At 59.7% G+C, this 16,230-nt stretch overlaps 4 protein-coding genes across 4 annotated transcripts; 1 reads left to right on the plus strand and 3 right to left on the minus strand.

Annotated features, from left to right (window-relative positions):
* Positions 1–1,307: 1,307 nt before the first annotated feature.
* Positions 1,308–6,880, minus strand: A1Q1_06893 (uncharacterized protein; the record flags this gene model as incomplete). The annotated part of the gene is made up of 15 exons (XM_014327142.1): positions 1,308–1,457; positions 1,506–1,611; positions 1,768–1,862; positions 1,917–3,720; positions 3,765–4,348; positions 4,556–4,798; positions 4,861–5,475; positions 5,763–5,907; positions 5,968–6,126; positions 6,179–6,280; positions 6,344–6,359; positions 6,424–6,531; positions 6,588–6,707; positions 6,760–6,782; positions 6,846–6,880. 15 exons carry the CDS (start codon positions 6,878–6,880, stop codon positions 1,308–1,310), a joined length of 4,305 nt encoding a protein of 1,434 aa, XP_014182617.1.
* A 686-nt stretch (positions 6,881–7,566) lies between these two features.
* Positions 7,567–9,516, minus strand: A1Q1_06894 (uncharacterized protein; the record flags this gene model as incomplete). Its single annotated transcript, XM_014327143.1, has 6 exons — positions 7,567–7,612; positions 7,661–7,781; positions 7,823–8,086; positions 8,127–8,874; positions 9,236–9,324; positions 9,486–9,516. 6 exons carry the CDS (start codon positions 9,514–9,516, stop codon positions 7,567–7,569), a joined length of 1,299 nt encoding a protein of 432 aa, XP_014182618.1.
* A 919-nt stretch (positions 9,517–10,435) lies between these two features.
* Positions 10,436–14,376, plus strand: A1Q1_06895 (uncharacterized protein; the record flags this gene model as incomplete). Its single annotated transcript, XM_014327144.1, has 2 exons — positions 10,436–12,570; positions 12,615–14,376. The coding sequence occupies 2 exons, from the start codon at positions 10,436–10,438 to the stop codon at positions 14,374–14,376; spliced, it is 3,897 nt and encodes a 1,298-aa protein (XP_014182619.1).
* A 125-nt stretch (positions 14,377–14,501) lies between these two features.
* On the minus strand, positions 14,502–16,047 carry A1Q1_06896 (uncharacterized protein; the record flags this gene model as incomplete). The annotated part of the gene is made up of 3 exons (XM_014327145.1): positions 14,502–15,245; positions 15,291–15,504; positions 15,542–16,047. The coding sequence occupies 3 exons, from the start codon at positions 16,045–16,047 to the stop codon at positions 14,502–14,504; spliced, it is 1,464 nt and encodes a 487-aa protein (XP_014182620.1).
* Positions 16,048–16,230: the final 183 nt, after the last annotated feature.

The raw sequence follows: 16,230 nt of genomic DNA on the forward strand, positions 1-16,230 counted from the left end.
CCTGGCTAGGCATGCCAGGCGCGACAGAAGCAATCCCTCCCTTTGCGCTTATGGTCGTGCAGTGCCGTGATGCTGGGCCTGGGGACCTGATGGGCCTGACGCGGGATGCCTGCCCCGAGCGGAGGCAAACTCCCGCGCTGGCTCTGGGCGGAAGGTGGGTGTGCGCGCCTAAGGCTACATGACATATTCAGAAGCCCAGCGCTCCTTGATTCCATTACAATTCAGGCCAGCTGCGATTACAACATGGCGGCCACCCCAAACTCAGGGCGGCACCCTGGCACTCTCGCCGTGCAGGGTTTCGCTGCTGGGAGCGTTTGGAGATGCTCATGACCAGTCATGAGTGTGGTCCTTGTAGGCAGCACAAACATCGACCAATGTGGAGAATTTCCTGTACACAGAGGCGAGGGGGAGGGTGTTTAGACGTTCGGATTGTCCGCGACACCGCATGCAGAGAGGAAGCGGACTGGCGCAGAGTGCGGGTCGGGAGAGGCTCAGGTCGTGCCCGCTAGAGAAAGCTGGAATTGGAAGGCGAAAGGCTGGTCGACCCGACTCAACGGGACGGACTGGGACTGGTCGACGAGCTCCTAGCTCTCGTCCGTCTTCCGGGCCGCTCCAGTCGAAGCCTGTCTGCATAGCAATACCGTTCGATTCTCCCCATAGTGCTAGTGCTCGGCCACGCTCTTCTTCTGCGTATTGGCTTCGCCGAAAGAAGGAAGGTGGAGAGTTGATACCGGTGCCTGGTGACAGTCGACGCTGCGTACCTGTGTGCAGCAGTGACATCCCCTGTCGATGCAGTACCACCTGCTTCTACAAGCAAAAGCGGCCGCCGTAGGTGTAGGGGCAGGCTCCAGTCCCGGTTTATGTCATAAGTTCGAACTGATGCTGCTCCTCGACTAACCATCCGAGTCTGCGGGAGCGCGCGAGCTTAACATAAACATGTTCTCGACGCGTCCGCCAGACGCGCCTGCCTTCTGCTGCAACACGTCCAGCAGGGCTAAACTGACCGCGTCAAGCGCGTCTGTACGTTACACCTTCGTGCCGAGTCCGTGGAATCTGTGGAGACATAGGAGTACACCGTACCGCGCATCGTGTTGTATTGACCAGCCTTCACTGACCATTGCCGTATCCGGCCCGGCCCCGTCCATTTCCTCCAATCATTCCAGCCGCACATCCCGCCGAACCAGACGTTGACCCATTTAAACAAATACATTGGCTATGTGCAAAAAAGCGTAGAGTAATGAGTAGAGAACAAAGTGAAGAAAACAGCACTTGCACCCCTTTGCAAGTGCTGGACAGAGAGTGACGGCTCACGCAGCAGGGTGTCCGTTCGGCACTGGCGCGGCCGCGGCGCCCTTCTGCCGCCCGATCACTGTCATCCACGCCGTGAGCTCGTACGGCCCCTGCGCCTGGATGATGTAGCTGTTCGTCGGCGTGTAGACTGTGAAGGCGTATCGGCGCTGTATATAGTCAGCTTAGACCAGATGGAGGGAGAAAGCTGGACTCACGCCCAGGAGCATCTCGACGTCGGGGCTCGGAACGACATTGGCCTGCGCGACGTTGATGATCTGTGTTTCCCGCTTGCCGAACTCGGGGTGCAGGTGCAGGTATGGCCTGGGATCAGCTGAAGCCTACACGCACAACTCACGGTCGCAGCACAGCGTACATCTCCTCCCAGCGGTTGGAGCGCGAGTCCTTGAGCAGCGACATGGTGCCGCGCTTGATGACACGTTCACTGCATGTCAGCTCAGAATCGGCCCTAAAGCTTACTTGGCAGTCACGCTGCGGACGGAGGGAACGAGCCGCGGCGCGAGGTCGGGCACGAGCTGGCGGAGCTTGTGCGCGAGCTCCTTCTCCTGCGTCGTCTCGCGGGCGACGTCAAACTGTTGTTAGCTCGTGGCACAAGTTGGAGAGCTCACCTCGACCCTCGTGTCGATCTGGCGCTGCCACATGCCGACGCAGCGTGTCTGGAGCTGAGCCTGCCCGTCCGCGTCCGTTTTGGACGGCACGACGGCACCAGCCCAGTCGAGCACGACCTTGCTCGTCTGGACGTCGGCGATGAGGCGGCGCTGTTTCGCGAGACCAGCGTACTCGCGAATGAGGGCGATACTGCGCGGCCGCCACCCCTCTAACAGATGCTCGCCGGGCATGCTCTTCTTCGCCGTGTCGAGGCGCCAGAGGTCGCGCGCCGTGCGCGCCATTGGCGGTGTGAGGTCGAGCGAGAAGATGCCAATGATGTTCGTCTGCGGCTTGGCTCGCCAGAAGCTGATGAGGGAGCCGCGGCGCGTATCCCGTGCCAGGATGCGGAGCTTGACGTCCATGTTCAGCACGGCTGGCTCGTCCACGCCCTCGATCTCCACCATGAAGGTCAGTCGAGCGAGCATAAAGCCGTTCGTGGGCGTGCGGCGATCCATCTGCAGACAGTGGTGCGCGGCCGTGTCCCACGATCCCTGCGCGACGAGCTTGGCGGTGCCGTCGTGCTTGAACTCGACCTCGCTCGTGAGTTGCAGGTTCACCTCGGCCGCCGTCACCTGGACCGGGTCCCCGCCGTTCTTCACCATACGGATGTTTCCGGCGGAGGCGTGCGAGATGCGGAGCCACTTCAGGCTTTGGCCAGAGGCATGCGACAACTCGATGACAACCTGTCGTTGCACACCCAGGTGCAGCTGCAGCACCTCGTCCTGCACAGCGGCAGGGAGGTACTCGCCATCCGTCGCCATCTCGCGCACCTCGAGAGCAGAGAAGAGGTCATGCTGCTCCGTGACAGCCAGTTCGGTCTCTGCGCGCCGCATCGTTGGCTTGTCGGGGTTTGAAGAGGGCGTTGAGTCTCCCGGTGTTGAGGGCGGAGGCACCTCCTCCCGCGAGCAGTCAAACCGCTCCAAGCGGCAGAGGTAGGCGTCCCTAACCCTCGCAAAGAACTCGACACGGGCATAACCGTGCTCAAAGTGCTGCAACATGTCCGAAGTCACAATGACAGAGAGCGGCTTGCACAGGCTGAGGTGCGACACCGACTCCTTGTCAAGGTTGACCGGCATTGACGAGTACGTGTCCTCGCTCTGAATCGGACCGACGAGCGAGGAGAGCTTGGTCTGCGCGTGAACCTCAGTGAAGTCCGCAGACGTCAGACCCTTGACCGAGTCAACCGTGACGGTGAACGAGAACTTGGGGCCGAAAGAGGGTGTCGGCAGCACGGGTCCGCCGAGGTCCGGGCTCGCCACGCCCGAGCGTGGCACGGACGAGCACTTGAAGTCGACCCTGCAGGAACCGATCGCCTCCATCGTGTAGGCACAGAAGATGGGCACGGTGACCGCGTACGACATCTGGTGGCCCAGCAGCTGCAGGGGCACCTGCGCTGCACCGATGTACGAAAAACTGGGCGTCGGGCTGTCGCCGAACGGCGCGTGGACGCTGAGGTGCATCTGATACCCCGGCTTGTCCTTGACGGCGAGAACTTGACGCATGCGTGCGAGTTGCTGTTGAAACCTGGACAGATTCCACAGGTAGATTGCTGGTTGCGTCAGGGCTTGTCCTGGTTGAAGCTCACATGTCGACTCATGGTCAATGACTTTAACCATGACCTTGGGACCGCTCGGTCCAGTGGACTCGGTGGACATATCGTCATAGTCAATAATCCCACCGATCTCGTCTAACGTCGATATCGGTGACTCGAGGGGCCCATCGACAATCGTAAAGTTGTATGTCATCTGTCTGTTCATCTGCTTGCTAGACCTGTGAGTGGCTTTCCTTTAGGGTCAGTTGTCACTTACGCGATGATGTTCGCCTCTCGCACGTCGGCAGCGGTCATGAGCATCTGCTCAGCCATGGCAAAGTTGCGCAGCCGCTTCCAGTGCTCAATAGCCTTGCGAGCCAGAACTAGCTCTCGAGGCGTCCAGTCGGCGACATCTGGAATAGACATGCCTCGGGCCCGAGCGACTGCCGCTTGCGTGCGCATGCGTTTGACCTCCTGCGCCAGGGTTCGCAGCTGCTTCGTCAACGCTTGCTGCTCCAGAGTCGAGTCCGCGCTGCTCGAATTGTCTGGTCGAGAGCTAGGTCGAGACGGGCTGTCGGGCTCCGTCCGACTGTCGCTATGGTCGTACATGCCGCGAGGCGACGCGTTGCCGTTCCCGTTCGTGTACGTCAGGTCCCATGGGTTGTTGTCTGTTGACTCATCCGCGAGGGAAGCAAGAATCTTGGAATCTACTTCAGAGGTCAGGTCTAAACGGCTCTCGGGTCGACCGCGTAGTGTTCGCACCTTGACGATATCGTCAAAAAGCTTGTCCAGGTCGCGGTCGCCCAAGGCCTCTATGTCAGCAACCTCGCGCCTCGCCGCCGTCCAGTCCATCAGTTCGGTCTGTCCTGCGGGTGAGTCGGCGCGGCTAGGTGCTGAGGCTGAGTCGGTGCCATTCACACTCCACATGCCCGACATGCGAGACCGATGAGCGCGCACGCCAGCTGGGTCATTGAAGCGGAACACATGAAGGTCTCCGATAATGACACGGAAACCATGCCGCAGAACAACAGGCTGATGTCAGTTTACCAAACACGAGTTACAACTCACAGTGTTGGGCTGCACTCGCTTGCCGTTAACGAATGTAGGGGCTTCCCCAGCAAGCTCGAGAGTGACCTCTCCCTCATTGTTGGTGAAGGAGCAGTGCTTGGCGGCAATGTGTGGCCCGGACAGCTTGATCTGTGCTTCCTTGCTTTCCAGACTACCGACAACCGACACACCAGGCTTCAGCTGGTAGACGAGACATTCGGACATGAGGGGATCCTCGTTCAAGTTGACCAGGGACGGGTGCTTCTGAGGAGCGTGCACACCGACCATCTGATGGTGAGTTTCATTCCTTCTGCCGCGTAACTCACGTTCTTGTCCACCGAGATACCAAGCTCCTCGAGCGCCTTCTCTCGCTCCACATGGATGGCCTGTGTGGCAGCCATCTTCTGTTCCCACGTGAGGTTGAGATCCTCCATGAGCTTCTCGGACGCCTGCAGCTGATCCTGCAGCTCGAGCTTGGTGACCTTGCGGATCTCGCCTTCCTTCGTCTTGTACGTGACGATTTGCTTCTCGGGCGGGATATTCGGGTCGTACGTCGACTCATCCGTACCGCCACCACTCGAGACGCGATTCCGGAGTAACTCGAGCTCCTCCTTGAGCTCGCGGATGAGCTTGGCGTTCGGGTCCTCGTTGACAACCGCGTGCGTCTTGATGCGCTTCGCAGCATCGGCGTACCTGAGCGTACTGAGCGTCTCATCGTAGTCTGCTGGAGAGATCGCAGCGATCATCGCCGTCTTGGAGTTTCCTCCGAGACTCTCCTTCAGCAGCCATGTGAGAACTGAGTCTCGATACGGGACGAACTCCTCTCTCCGTGATCCACGCTTGTTCTTGGTCGGCTCGCTTGCCTGGGCCAGCGCAGCGATGACCTTTCCAAGGGTCGTAAGAGACTTGTTGATGTTTGCACCCTCACGCAGCCTCGTGCCCTGTGTGATCAGCGTCATTCTTCTTGTGTACTCACTGTAGCTCCCGTTGACGCTTGTCGCTCACTTCCAGCCAAATCCACTAGAGAGATCTTGGACACCTTCTCTCCGACCATGTTCGTGGCGGGATCCAGTCGTTTTTGCGTGAGCTGCGGTTAGGTACGGCGTTCGTGCTTAACCCACGATAAGCGTGAAGACGGCATGTGAACGCGAGGAAGTCTCGTTCATGTTGGTGGAAGCAACGGTTCGGGCCTGCAAGTCAGCTGAAGCGGCGGAAGAGTACAGCTCACCTTGTTTCCCTCGTCCATCAATGTCATCATCTGGTTGTAGTTCTCGACGACCAGTTTGCTGAGGTCCTCGACATAGGGTCCAAGACTAGGGTGTTCTCGGACCTTGAGGTTGCCCTTGTTCTTTGGGTTGAGGAGATCGCGCACCCTGCTGTCAGTCGATCGATACAGCACCCGAGCTCACTTCTCATTGTAGATCTCAATGTACGACACCTCAACCGAAAACGACAGGTTCGAGTCCTTTGCAGCCTGCTCTTCGACGCGTCGGAACAGCTCCGAGGTGGTGAGAGGCGTGATACCCTTATCGGCTCCGTCTGTGGCATCAGCAAGTGCCGCAGCATCCGCTCCCGCCAACACGAGCACAATGCTTGTTTGGGCGAGAGCCATTGCGTCACTATGCGCAAAGACCTATTACGCACATCCCATCATCGAGTCTGTGCAAGATGTTAGCCGGTGTTCGTATGCGGTAGTTCTGCCCAAAGCTCTGGGCTTGTCCGGGCTCGTACTTACAACTCTTTCCACTGTTTGGGACGCCCGTGTCAGCATTGACGGTCTCCCATGCGGTTCCCACCGTCCCTGCTTACCTTCCCGTCTGTCCGTCTGCATTCGTTAGCTTCAGCCTTCTCCGCTCGGCCGCTGCCCGCTCGATCTGGCCTGAACTCACAGGCAAAGATACAAGTGTTGAAGCCCTCGAACGAGTGGTTCAGCAGGTCCACGCCGAGGTCCTGGAACAGCGTCTCCTGTGACGCATAGTCGGGGTCGGTTCTTGCTCCTGCCGACCAATATGACTTGTCTGCCGTGTCAGGTGGGCAAAACGCACTGTCTCACCAAATGAGAACACTTGCGGCGTCTTCGCTACTCCTCTGCCGGACGTCGGCGCTTCTGGTGGGTCAAGGATCGTCCGGTTGCCCTCCATGCGGATGAGGGGCTTGGCTCCGCGGGCGAGCTCTGGAGGTCAGCTGTTGGGGTAGAGGAAGCTTATCGGGGTCCTCGGACGCACCTCTCGAGTTGAGCGGACGACATCTGGCTCAGTCAGCGGAAAAGTTCGACCGGACTAAGGTTGCAAAGATTGTTGTGATGACGTACCGTACGACGACCTTGATGTTTCCTCCCCCGGACATGATGCTGAGTGGCCCGGGGGCTGTTGGTTTGTCGTGAGGTAAAGAGAGATGGAGCAAAGACAAGAAGCCGGGACCAAGATAGCGTAGCTGAGTAGGGACTGAGAGGACCGAGATGAGGATAGTGAGGAAGTGATGTGGTGGCTCGTGCGGAGTACCGGTAAACCCATGGCGCGTGTCTTACCCCGCACTGGGACGCGGGGTAGCTCTACGCGGTAGCCCAGGGTTGGGTCGACTTGGGCGCGTCCTGACCCGGTGGCAAAGTTCGCCGCCCAGCCAACGAGCTGTGGGCCTGGAGGGCCCTCGATCTCTGCAAAGCAACTCGTGCGTATGCGTACCACGTTCAAGCCCTGCTAATCGAAGCAGCATGATGCGTGATCAGGCGGACCTTGCACAATGCATGCATGCGCAACCGTGATATGTGCGGCCCGCGGATGCCGCACTCCGGTCATTCCGGTCACTCTGTCACTTGTCACTCCGGGTGGTCTAGTTCAGTCTGAAACTCGCGACCTGATGGTCGGCACAATTTGGTGGGTACTGCATGTCTATCCGCCGAGTTCACTCAGCCTACAGAAGACAACAAACGCATGAATAAAAGCGTGTAATGAATGGTGTTTGCTAGCTATGTATGACACTCGATACTCGTTCTCAAAACCTAAGATCACAACAAGATCGTCGCAATCGCGCACTTAAGGGCGCCTCTTCTCACGCTCGAGGGTCTGCTCAGCGACGTATCTGGCGCTGTCAGTAATGTTCATGCAATGCTGAGTTCAGATTACTCACCCCTCGACGTTGGTAAGGGCGAAGAGACCGGCGGCGACACCGGCAACGACACGGCGGTCCCACGGCTGGTTCCAGTTCTTGTAAGAGACGTATCCGAGCGAGGCAAGGATGGTAAGGTTCACTACTCGTTAGCTTCGTTCATGAGACAGTGCGTATACTCACCAAGACCCATGATGCCGCCGGCAACGTCGGGGCGCAGGATGCGCTTCTTAGCCTCGAGGTAGAGCCTGGAGCCCTCGCGCTTAGCGCGCTCGGCCTCCGCGCGACCCTCCTCAGTCTCAAGGTACGACTCGGCGAGATAGCCCTCAGCACCGAAAAGAGCAAGAGTTCCAGCGATGGCGCCACCAACAACCTGGGGGTCCCAAGGGCGGTTGTCCTTGTTCTTGTAGGCGGTGTATCCGAGACCACCGAGGAGACCGACGTTCACTGATGTTAGCCGGGAATTTGCATGATGTCAGCCACTCACCAATACCGAGGAGACCACCGAGGGTGCTGGGGCGGAGAACAACGTCCTTGCCCTTCTCCCAGTAGGCAGCAAAGGCATTCTCGGCCTCGTCCCACTCCTGCTGAGCCTTCTTCTTGTACTCCTTGTACTTGCGCTTAGCCTCCTTGGCCGAAGCGTCAAGCTGCTTCTGGGCCTCGGCGGTGGCCTTCTTGGTGGCCTCGGAAACATCCTCGTAGGTCTCGCGAGCAGACTCGGCGGCAGAGTTGTAGGTCCTCTCGGCGACCTCGGCAGCAGCGTTGTACTTGCTCTCGGCATCCTGCTTGGCGGCGTTGTAAGCCTTGCCAGCCTGGTCGGCGGCGGCGTTGTAAGCCTTACCGGCCTGGTCGGCGGCGTTGTCGAGCTGCTTCTTGGCGTCCTTCTTAGCGGCGTCGTACTTCTCGCCGAGCTCCTTCGCGGCCTTGTCGGCGTCCTTCTTGACCTTGTCGTAGGTCTCGCCGACCTGCTGGGCGGCCTTGCTGGCGTCCTTCTTGGCCTGCTCAGCGGCAGCCTTGGCGTCCGACTCGACCTGCTTGCCGAAGTTCTTGTCAACGGGCTTCGACGACTTGGTGGTCGCGTCAACGTCCTGCTTGGCCTTCCTCAGGCTGCCCTTGACGTCCTCAGCAGCGAGCTTCTCGGCGGCAGTAAGCTCCTTGATCTCGGCCTCAGCGGCCTGGTCCTCTGCAAGGGTGGCCCTGGCCTTGCCGGAAGCCTGCTGAACGTTCTTCTTCGCCTGCTCGACCTCCTTCTCGAGCTGCTTCTTCTGCTCCTCCTTAGCCTGCTGGGCCTGCTTAGCCTCCTTCTGAGCCTCCTTCTGGGCCTCCTGCTTCTGCTGCTCCTGCTTGTGCTGCTTGGCCTCCTTCTTCTGCTCCGCCTTCTCAGCCGCCTTCTCCGCCTTCTCCTGCTTAGCCTCCTTCTTGTTCTCCTTGACGGCAGCCTTGTACTCCTCCTTCACCAGCCTCTCGGCCTCCTTCTCCTCCTCAGCCCTGGCCTGCTCGATAGCCTGGGCCTCCTTAGAGTCGTGCTCGACGACCTGGATCTGTCAAGGTCAGCTGATGGAGCCGTGTAAAAGCAATAGAAAAAAGGTTACTCACTCCGGCGGCCTCGTTGCCGGCATCGTCAAGGGAGGAGGTGGAGCCGTCGAGGAGCTCCTGGCTGGGCTCAGGCATCTCGCCCTCGGGGACTAGGTACGAGTCAGCAACATTGAACGCTTGATGAGCCATGGACGACGCCTGCGCCCGAGCTCGAGTGGGATCCGCAAGTGAGTGGTTGCCGCCACATTGGATGGCGAGGGACTTGGATCGCACGGGGCGTATTAGGGCTAGCAGGGTCGACGCCACTCACTGTGGGACTTGGTGGCCTTAGCGTAGGACATGGTGTGTAGTGTGGTGTGCACGACAAGAAGGGAAGGAAGAAGATGTCGGTTGAGAAGATGGGAGAAAGATGTGAAAAGACGGATGTTAACGATGCCGGAGGAGGACGCGCACTACGAGCGGAGGAGGGATGGGTGGGTGATCCTGTTGAGCTGTCGCGCTCCTCTCTCGGAGTCCTGTCCTGTGTCCCGTATGGGTGGGTGCGTCCTTGTCGGCTGGCTTGCCTGGCTGGGTGATGGGATTGGGGCGGCGGGGGGGGGGTCGGATTCAGAGCACCATGCAGGTGTCATAGAGCGCCAGAGCCTGACAAACAACGTCACTTTTCCTTCGCGAAAGCATGACCCTGGTGCAGGCCCTGCCGCCTGGAGCGTCCTGGTACGCTGGCGCGCCGTTTATGACGTATGCGCCCCGGCAAACGGCCAAACGAGCCAAACGCAGACTCGTGGATACCCACCGCCTGGACTCTCCCGGACCTGGCCACCGAGCAAGCCATCCCGTCCAATGGGCGACCCACATTGAAAAGCCGCCTTCGTGCCTTCGTCTCAGCCTTCGAGCCGATCGCCTTTCGTCGTCAGCACGTACCTGATCTCTCAAGTCACGTGATAAATGGGCATCATGTCGAGCAAGGATGACGGAATCAATCGCACGCGAGTACTTCGACCGACTTTGTTTACAGAACTGCGTCTCTTACGTAATAGACGAGAGGAAAGAGTTCGGACGAGCCGCTACATGACTGTGGTGCACTATGGTGAACGCGTCGGTGACACACACTACTACACCGATAGCGACCGACAGCGACGCAAACGTGGAACATATCCCATGGGCAGTCGCCCATATCGCTCTCCCTTTCATTCAGTTCCGTAAAGTGCACTCCGAATGCGGTCCGCGTCCGGCAGCACCTATCTCTGAGCGGTGGCGGCAATGTCCGGACGCGTCAAACTTGGAGCTACTCAACTAGACGCCATCTCCTTATCGAGTGACTCCGACGCCGTATCAGTCACCGCTCTGTCTATCAGCAGCGACGAACTACCGACACTTGACGATATTGTGGCGGGGAACTTTAAATCGCAAAGAGCTGGGACGCCAATCGACTACGCCTCGCAGCACGCTGGACCCTCATCCAGGATGTCGCGGTTGAGTCAACCGCCGTCACAAAATAGACTGGCCAAGTCTTCGTCGGCGTCCAAATTGTCTTCCTCCACCTCCAAAGGAAAGAAGAGGATGGTCTTGGACGAAACCCTTATTAACGGCAAGGACTATACACCAACGACCAAGCAACGACGCAAGACGCCGAAACTTCTCGACGGGCAGAGTAAACTGTCACAGTTCCTCTCGAGGGACCCGCCAATGTCCAGCGCGGGGCCCTCACGACTATCGAAACAGATCAGCAAGGAACCTCTTAGGGGAACGTCCCGTGCTAATGCCATCGACCTCGATCCAACCTCATCTGAGGATGAGGTGCCCGTCGTCGCCACCCCTCGAAAACGACAAGTGTCCCGACAACCGTCCCGTCCACCTACAGCATCCGCGTCACAGCGCCTGTTCACTCGAGTTAGAAGCGCCACCAGTTTCTCAGATGCTCCGGTTGAGCTGCCTTCTCCTCGCAAGGGCAAATCGACCTCCGGAGCTGACGACGGATTATTAGACTGGCTTCGAGTCTCGCCATCCCTTTCGCCTTCCTTATCTCCTCAAGTATCGCCTGCCCGACCAAGGACCGGTATCGGGGAGTCCTTTAGCAAGCGGCTGAAGAGTCCGACGCCAGCTGTGAGATCTTCCCAACCAGACCGGTGCGCCGATAACGCGCAGCCGCGAGACTCTCAGCGTGCCCGATCTGTTACTAGAGCTCCGGCCACGCCTCAACGGAGGGCGCGCAACACCTTTCTACCACCTCCCAAGATCAGTGCAAGCGGCAGTCTAGAGCTGGTTCCAGAAACGCCTCCACGCCCGACGGATCTTTTGGCCTCCCTCGCACGTACACCTACGCCTTCCCCTGCTAAACCGCGGATCGATCCTTCGCCGATCAAGCCTACGGAGCTACCGGTCAGGTCTAAGGAGCTGCTGGCCAAGCTCAAGGAGACGACCGTCTCGCCGAAGATTGATCCTATCCCCGCCATGAAGAGGCGCCGGGCTGCGTTTGAAGAGTTAGACGAAGAGAGCTATCGTCCCAGCCCAAAGACGAAGTTTGGCCGCGAGGTTCGACAGCTTCAAAAGCGCGACGTCTCGGTGCCAGCGGATCCTCCATCATCCAATCGACCGCGACGAGTCGCTGCTGTCCCCGGAAAGTACAAGCTTCCGACGATGGATACACCGATCCATCAGTGGCCGACGACGCGAGGATCTCCGGGTTTGCCTACGCGCACTCCAGCCCGCAAGTCGTCGTCACCGAGCAGACTGCGCAATGCCGTGGCTGCCTCACCCGTAAATAATACCCCAAGACAGCCTAAGGGGAAGACCGTGACGAAGATAACGGTTACGCCTCGCAGTACGAAGAAAACCCCGAAGCGAAAGCCGGCTACTCGCCCTGCTCCGCCATCAGACAGCAGTTCCGAGAGCTCACTCAGCACACCGCCACCGCCAGAGCGAGAAGAATCGCCGCTGCAGCCATGCGAGACACCAGCACCAGAGGTTGCGCCGACACCCTCACCTCCGCCAGCGCCTGAACCAGAGGAAGACCTGCTAGCTGAATTTGCAGAATACGCAGATTGGCCAGGGTCACCCTCGCAATCTCAGCAGGCGGCCCAGTCACCGAGGAATGGCTTACTCCGCACGCCCTCGCGATCATCTATTGGGCGCATGAGCGCGTCCCCTCTTGTCAGGCGTCCTTCGCTATCCCCGCTGGCCAGCCAAAAGCCACAGCTCCCTCCCTCTCAGTCCTCACAGAAGTCTTTGACCACCCGCGTCCTGGAGGACGCCCAGGCCCAACGCGAAGCGGCCGAACGAGCCGCTGAGGACTACGCCCGTCGTCTGGAAGCGAAAACAGCTGAGAAGATCCGCGACTATGAGGCTGCCACGCCCAGTGACAGCGAGGACGAGCTGCACCTCTCGCAAGTGCTTGAGTACGTGTTTAGCGTTGCTCTTAGAATGCTTTACTGACATCTAGGGACCGGTCGTCTCAGCACTCCCAGCCTGAGAGGCGAAGCAGGCGCATCCGGGGTATGCTGGAAGAGAAGGCTCAGCAGCATATCATCAACGCGGCTAAGGCGCTCACGGAGGAAGAGTTGGCGGCGGATCGTGAAATGAATGCCCTCTACCGGAAGGGGAAGAAGAAGATCGACCACGATGCTTTCTTCAGGGCGGCAGACATGGCTGCTCGCCTTGAGCAAGGCGATGACGCTAGCGGTACTGGGTCCGCGCTGGACCTCTCCTTCCTTGATGGTGAGGACCGGGATGCGATCGCCGATTGCACGAGAACTCAAGATGACCCGACCGATGCTGCCAAACGTCAACAACGACATGCCGATCTGAGCCGACCCACCTTCTGGAAGTACGAATCGTTGGCGGAGCGGAAGGAAGGTAGTACTGTTACCTTCCCGCCTGCTCCATTCGAATGGCCGCAACTCGGCGATGTGGAGGAGGACATTTACGAGGCTTTGTTATCCGGGGCTGTACGTGATTTGGCGCAAAGCGACGGTGGTGCTCTCCGCTGGTTGTGCCAGGTAGCTCTGGCCTCGACGCAGGACAGTCTGACGATGCTCGCTACCACCGACGTCGTCAACGCCCTGCCCTCGCTCGAAACTGATCCTTTCCAAGGATCTGACTGCAGTTTCCTCGACCTGGCTGCCCGCGCTTGGAATGAGCTGGGCGCCACAGACGATCACAACGCGTCCCGCGCTGTTGGGCAGACTCGAGAGGCTGCGACCGCTGTCATCTGCCAGATCGCGCGAGCCCTGGCTTCCGCCAATGTACTTCCTGGTCAAGACGTTGTGGGTTTGATTCGGAAGCTGGCTGTCCTGGCGGTCGATCCCTCTACATCCTCGGCCACGCGCTCGAGCATTACCGACACCATCGAAGACCTAGCTACGGTGATTGAGTCCGCCGAATCGAGGCCAACACTTCTGTCCGCACTCGTTGAAGACCTGGCGGAGCTGCCGCTCGTGGTTCAAGCGCGTGCAATCTGCATCTTCGGACAGGGATCTGAGAGTGTCCGCACTATGGCACGTTGGACAGCTCTTGCTCTCCTTCTGCGTTCTGATGGCCAGGAGTGTGATTTCTCACCGCGCCGCGAAAGCCACCCCAACATGACCGACCTCCACTCTGGTATGGACTTGATCCTATCGGGTTTGCGGGGGGCAGAGTCGGACTACTACCGCCTTCTCGATCAGCTCTCCCTTTGGTCATCGGCCGCAGGCGACACCTATGCGCTGGTGAAGCGGTGGTGGGATGAGAAGCAGCGCCGCTCCGAAGAGCTTGCTGACACAGAGGAGGCAGAGGAGAGTCTCGGCCTCGGTCTGAAGCTCAGCCCCGGCGTGTGTGTTCCCGAGACACCCATCGAATCATCCCGCGCCACGTCTGTGTCGCTGCACGACGAGTCGCGCGCGAGCTCGGCCCTCGTGAAGGTGAAGTCGGAACGCCCAAGCCCCGGGTTGGAGAGTAGCGAGAACGAGGACCCCATCTCGCTCTTCCTCGCACTCAAATACGCAGCAAACAAGGTCCGCGACGAGCCCGGCACATCTCCCCTGCTCAAGAGCCGCCTGAACCAGCTCGCGCAGTGCATCCAGCAGAACGTCATGGCCGAGGTCAAGCTGCTCGAGGCGGCCAAGGCGGCCGAGATTTACAAGAGAGGGTACCTCGAGGAAGGTACCGGGGGACAGACGCGCCTCAGCTTCGGCGGGGCGGGCGTCAAGATTGAGCGTGAGGAGTAGATAAAACCCGTGCTTAAGTCGACTGTATCCGATCAGTTGTATGTTATGAATCACTGTGCATTATGATTGATACGTAAGATTTCGCGATGTACTCTGCGCTTCGCGGTAAGTCTACAGATGGCGTTCTAGTCCAGACTCGCCGCGTAGACTCCCGCTTCGCTCGCCGAGTCAACTCCCAGCTCGTCCTCCGACAGATCCAGCTCGAGGAGCACATCCACGACCCCGTCCAGTCCGTCTGGCCCATCATCAGTCTCCTCCATGAACAGCTGCACGAGGCCGTCCAGCCCCTCATCCTCATCTTCCGGATCAAACATATACCCCAAGCCCCAGAGGGCGTTCTGCCAATCCGTCTCTTGCTCCTCTTCCTCTTCCTCATCCTCATCATCCTCCCCATCACTGCCCCACCCCCACTCGTCCCCGTGCCGCCGCCCGCATCCGCAAACCCCATTACCCATGATGGCGCCGAGACACCTTGAGTGCGGCGTCCAGAGCACGGCCGCGTGCGGGCGATGCGTCCAGATCTTGACGTGCCCGAATGCAGGCCGGGTGGGCCACGGCCACGTTCCGCTCTCGAGCTCGCCGTTGAAGAGCTGCTCGTACTCCACACTCGCGCCGCCGGGGAAGCCCTTGTCCCAGTCTAACATGTACGCTGCGCGAGCATCTAGCGCGACGGAGCTGCGCGCAGACATTTGGGCGAGGCACGAGATGTCGTAGTTTGTGTACTCGCCCGCCCAGACGCCGCGGTGTTCCGGCGTCAGCGTCATGTCGAGGAGCACAGCGTGGCCCTCTGGGAGTGGGGGAAGGGGGAGAGGGTCGAGCTTGCAGGGAAGCTGTGGGAGTGTGGAGAGGTCAAAGGACCACATCGTGCCCTGCTGTCAGCTGATACTGAGATAGGTTCAGCGGGGAAGACTCACGGCTGCGCGCGCGCCCAGGATTCGCTGGCCGTTAACGACCAAACAGTCCAGACGCTCCGGCTCGCAGAGCGCTACGGTCCGCTCGCGGATGTAGCTGGCGCGCTCGCTCTCATCCACCTCCGTGAGGGAACGGAACAGGGCGCGGTAGTTCTGCACGACGAGGGCCCACCCGCTCGCACCCCAGAGCACGAGATCGTGCTGTCCGAATCCCGCCCTGCCTGTCAGTTCGTGCCACACCTCTATCAACTCACCCTCGGAACATTGGCTTGAAGCCCCACCGCTCAAACTCTCCCGTGAGCTGAGCGTACTTCTTGCTTTGGGGGCGGTACGCGACGACGCAGCGCATACTCGTCTCGGCGTGCTCGAACTCGGGCGGCGCCCGAGGACCGGCTGGGTCGCGCGAGCGTTCGGGGCGCCGCTCGCATTTGAACGCGTACGGCCACGGCCACCCGATCTCGCAGACGAGGTCTCCCAGCGGCTCCGTTTCGTCTGGGAAGGAGGCGACCCTCACCCCGTTACGAGTGAATATGTGAGCCTCCATGTCGCACACGAGCACGACGTACCGCCCATCACAGGCGACGGAGAAGAGTCGCGGAGACGTAAGGCCGTGCGCCCACCGTTCCACACGGCCAGAGTCGAGGTGAAGCAGGACGACTTCCCGCGCTCCGGCCCCGCATGCGAGCGCTTCTCCCTTTAGCGTGACGGTGAATGTGGTGCAGTCTGCCAGCTCGGCGGTGTTCGCCACGAACTCGAGCATTGCGCTGCCTCGGTACGCGGGCGGCGGCGGTCGGCTGTGAAGAGCCGCGAGCTCCTCAGCCCGCGTGTGCGCCTCTCGTGTGCGGAAGATTGACAGTTCACCAACGGGCGTTACTATATTCCGCTACAGACTTTTCCCTAATACTGCAACGCCGAGTAATTCCAGGCACGGTCAGGCACAGCC

This window comes from Trichosporon asahii (assembly GCF_000293215.1).
Source record: "Trichosporon asahii var. asahii CBS 2479 unplaced genomic scaffold scaffold00009, whole genome shotgun sequence".
NCBI lineage: Eukaryota > Fungi > Basidiomycota > Tremellomycetes > Trichosporonales > Trichosporonaceae > Trichosporon > Trichosporon asahii.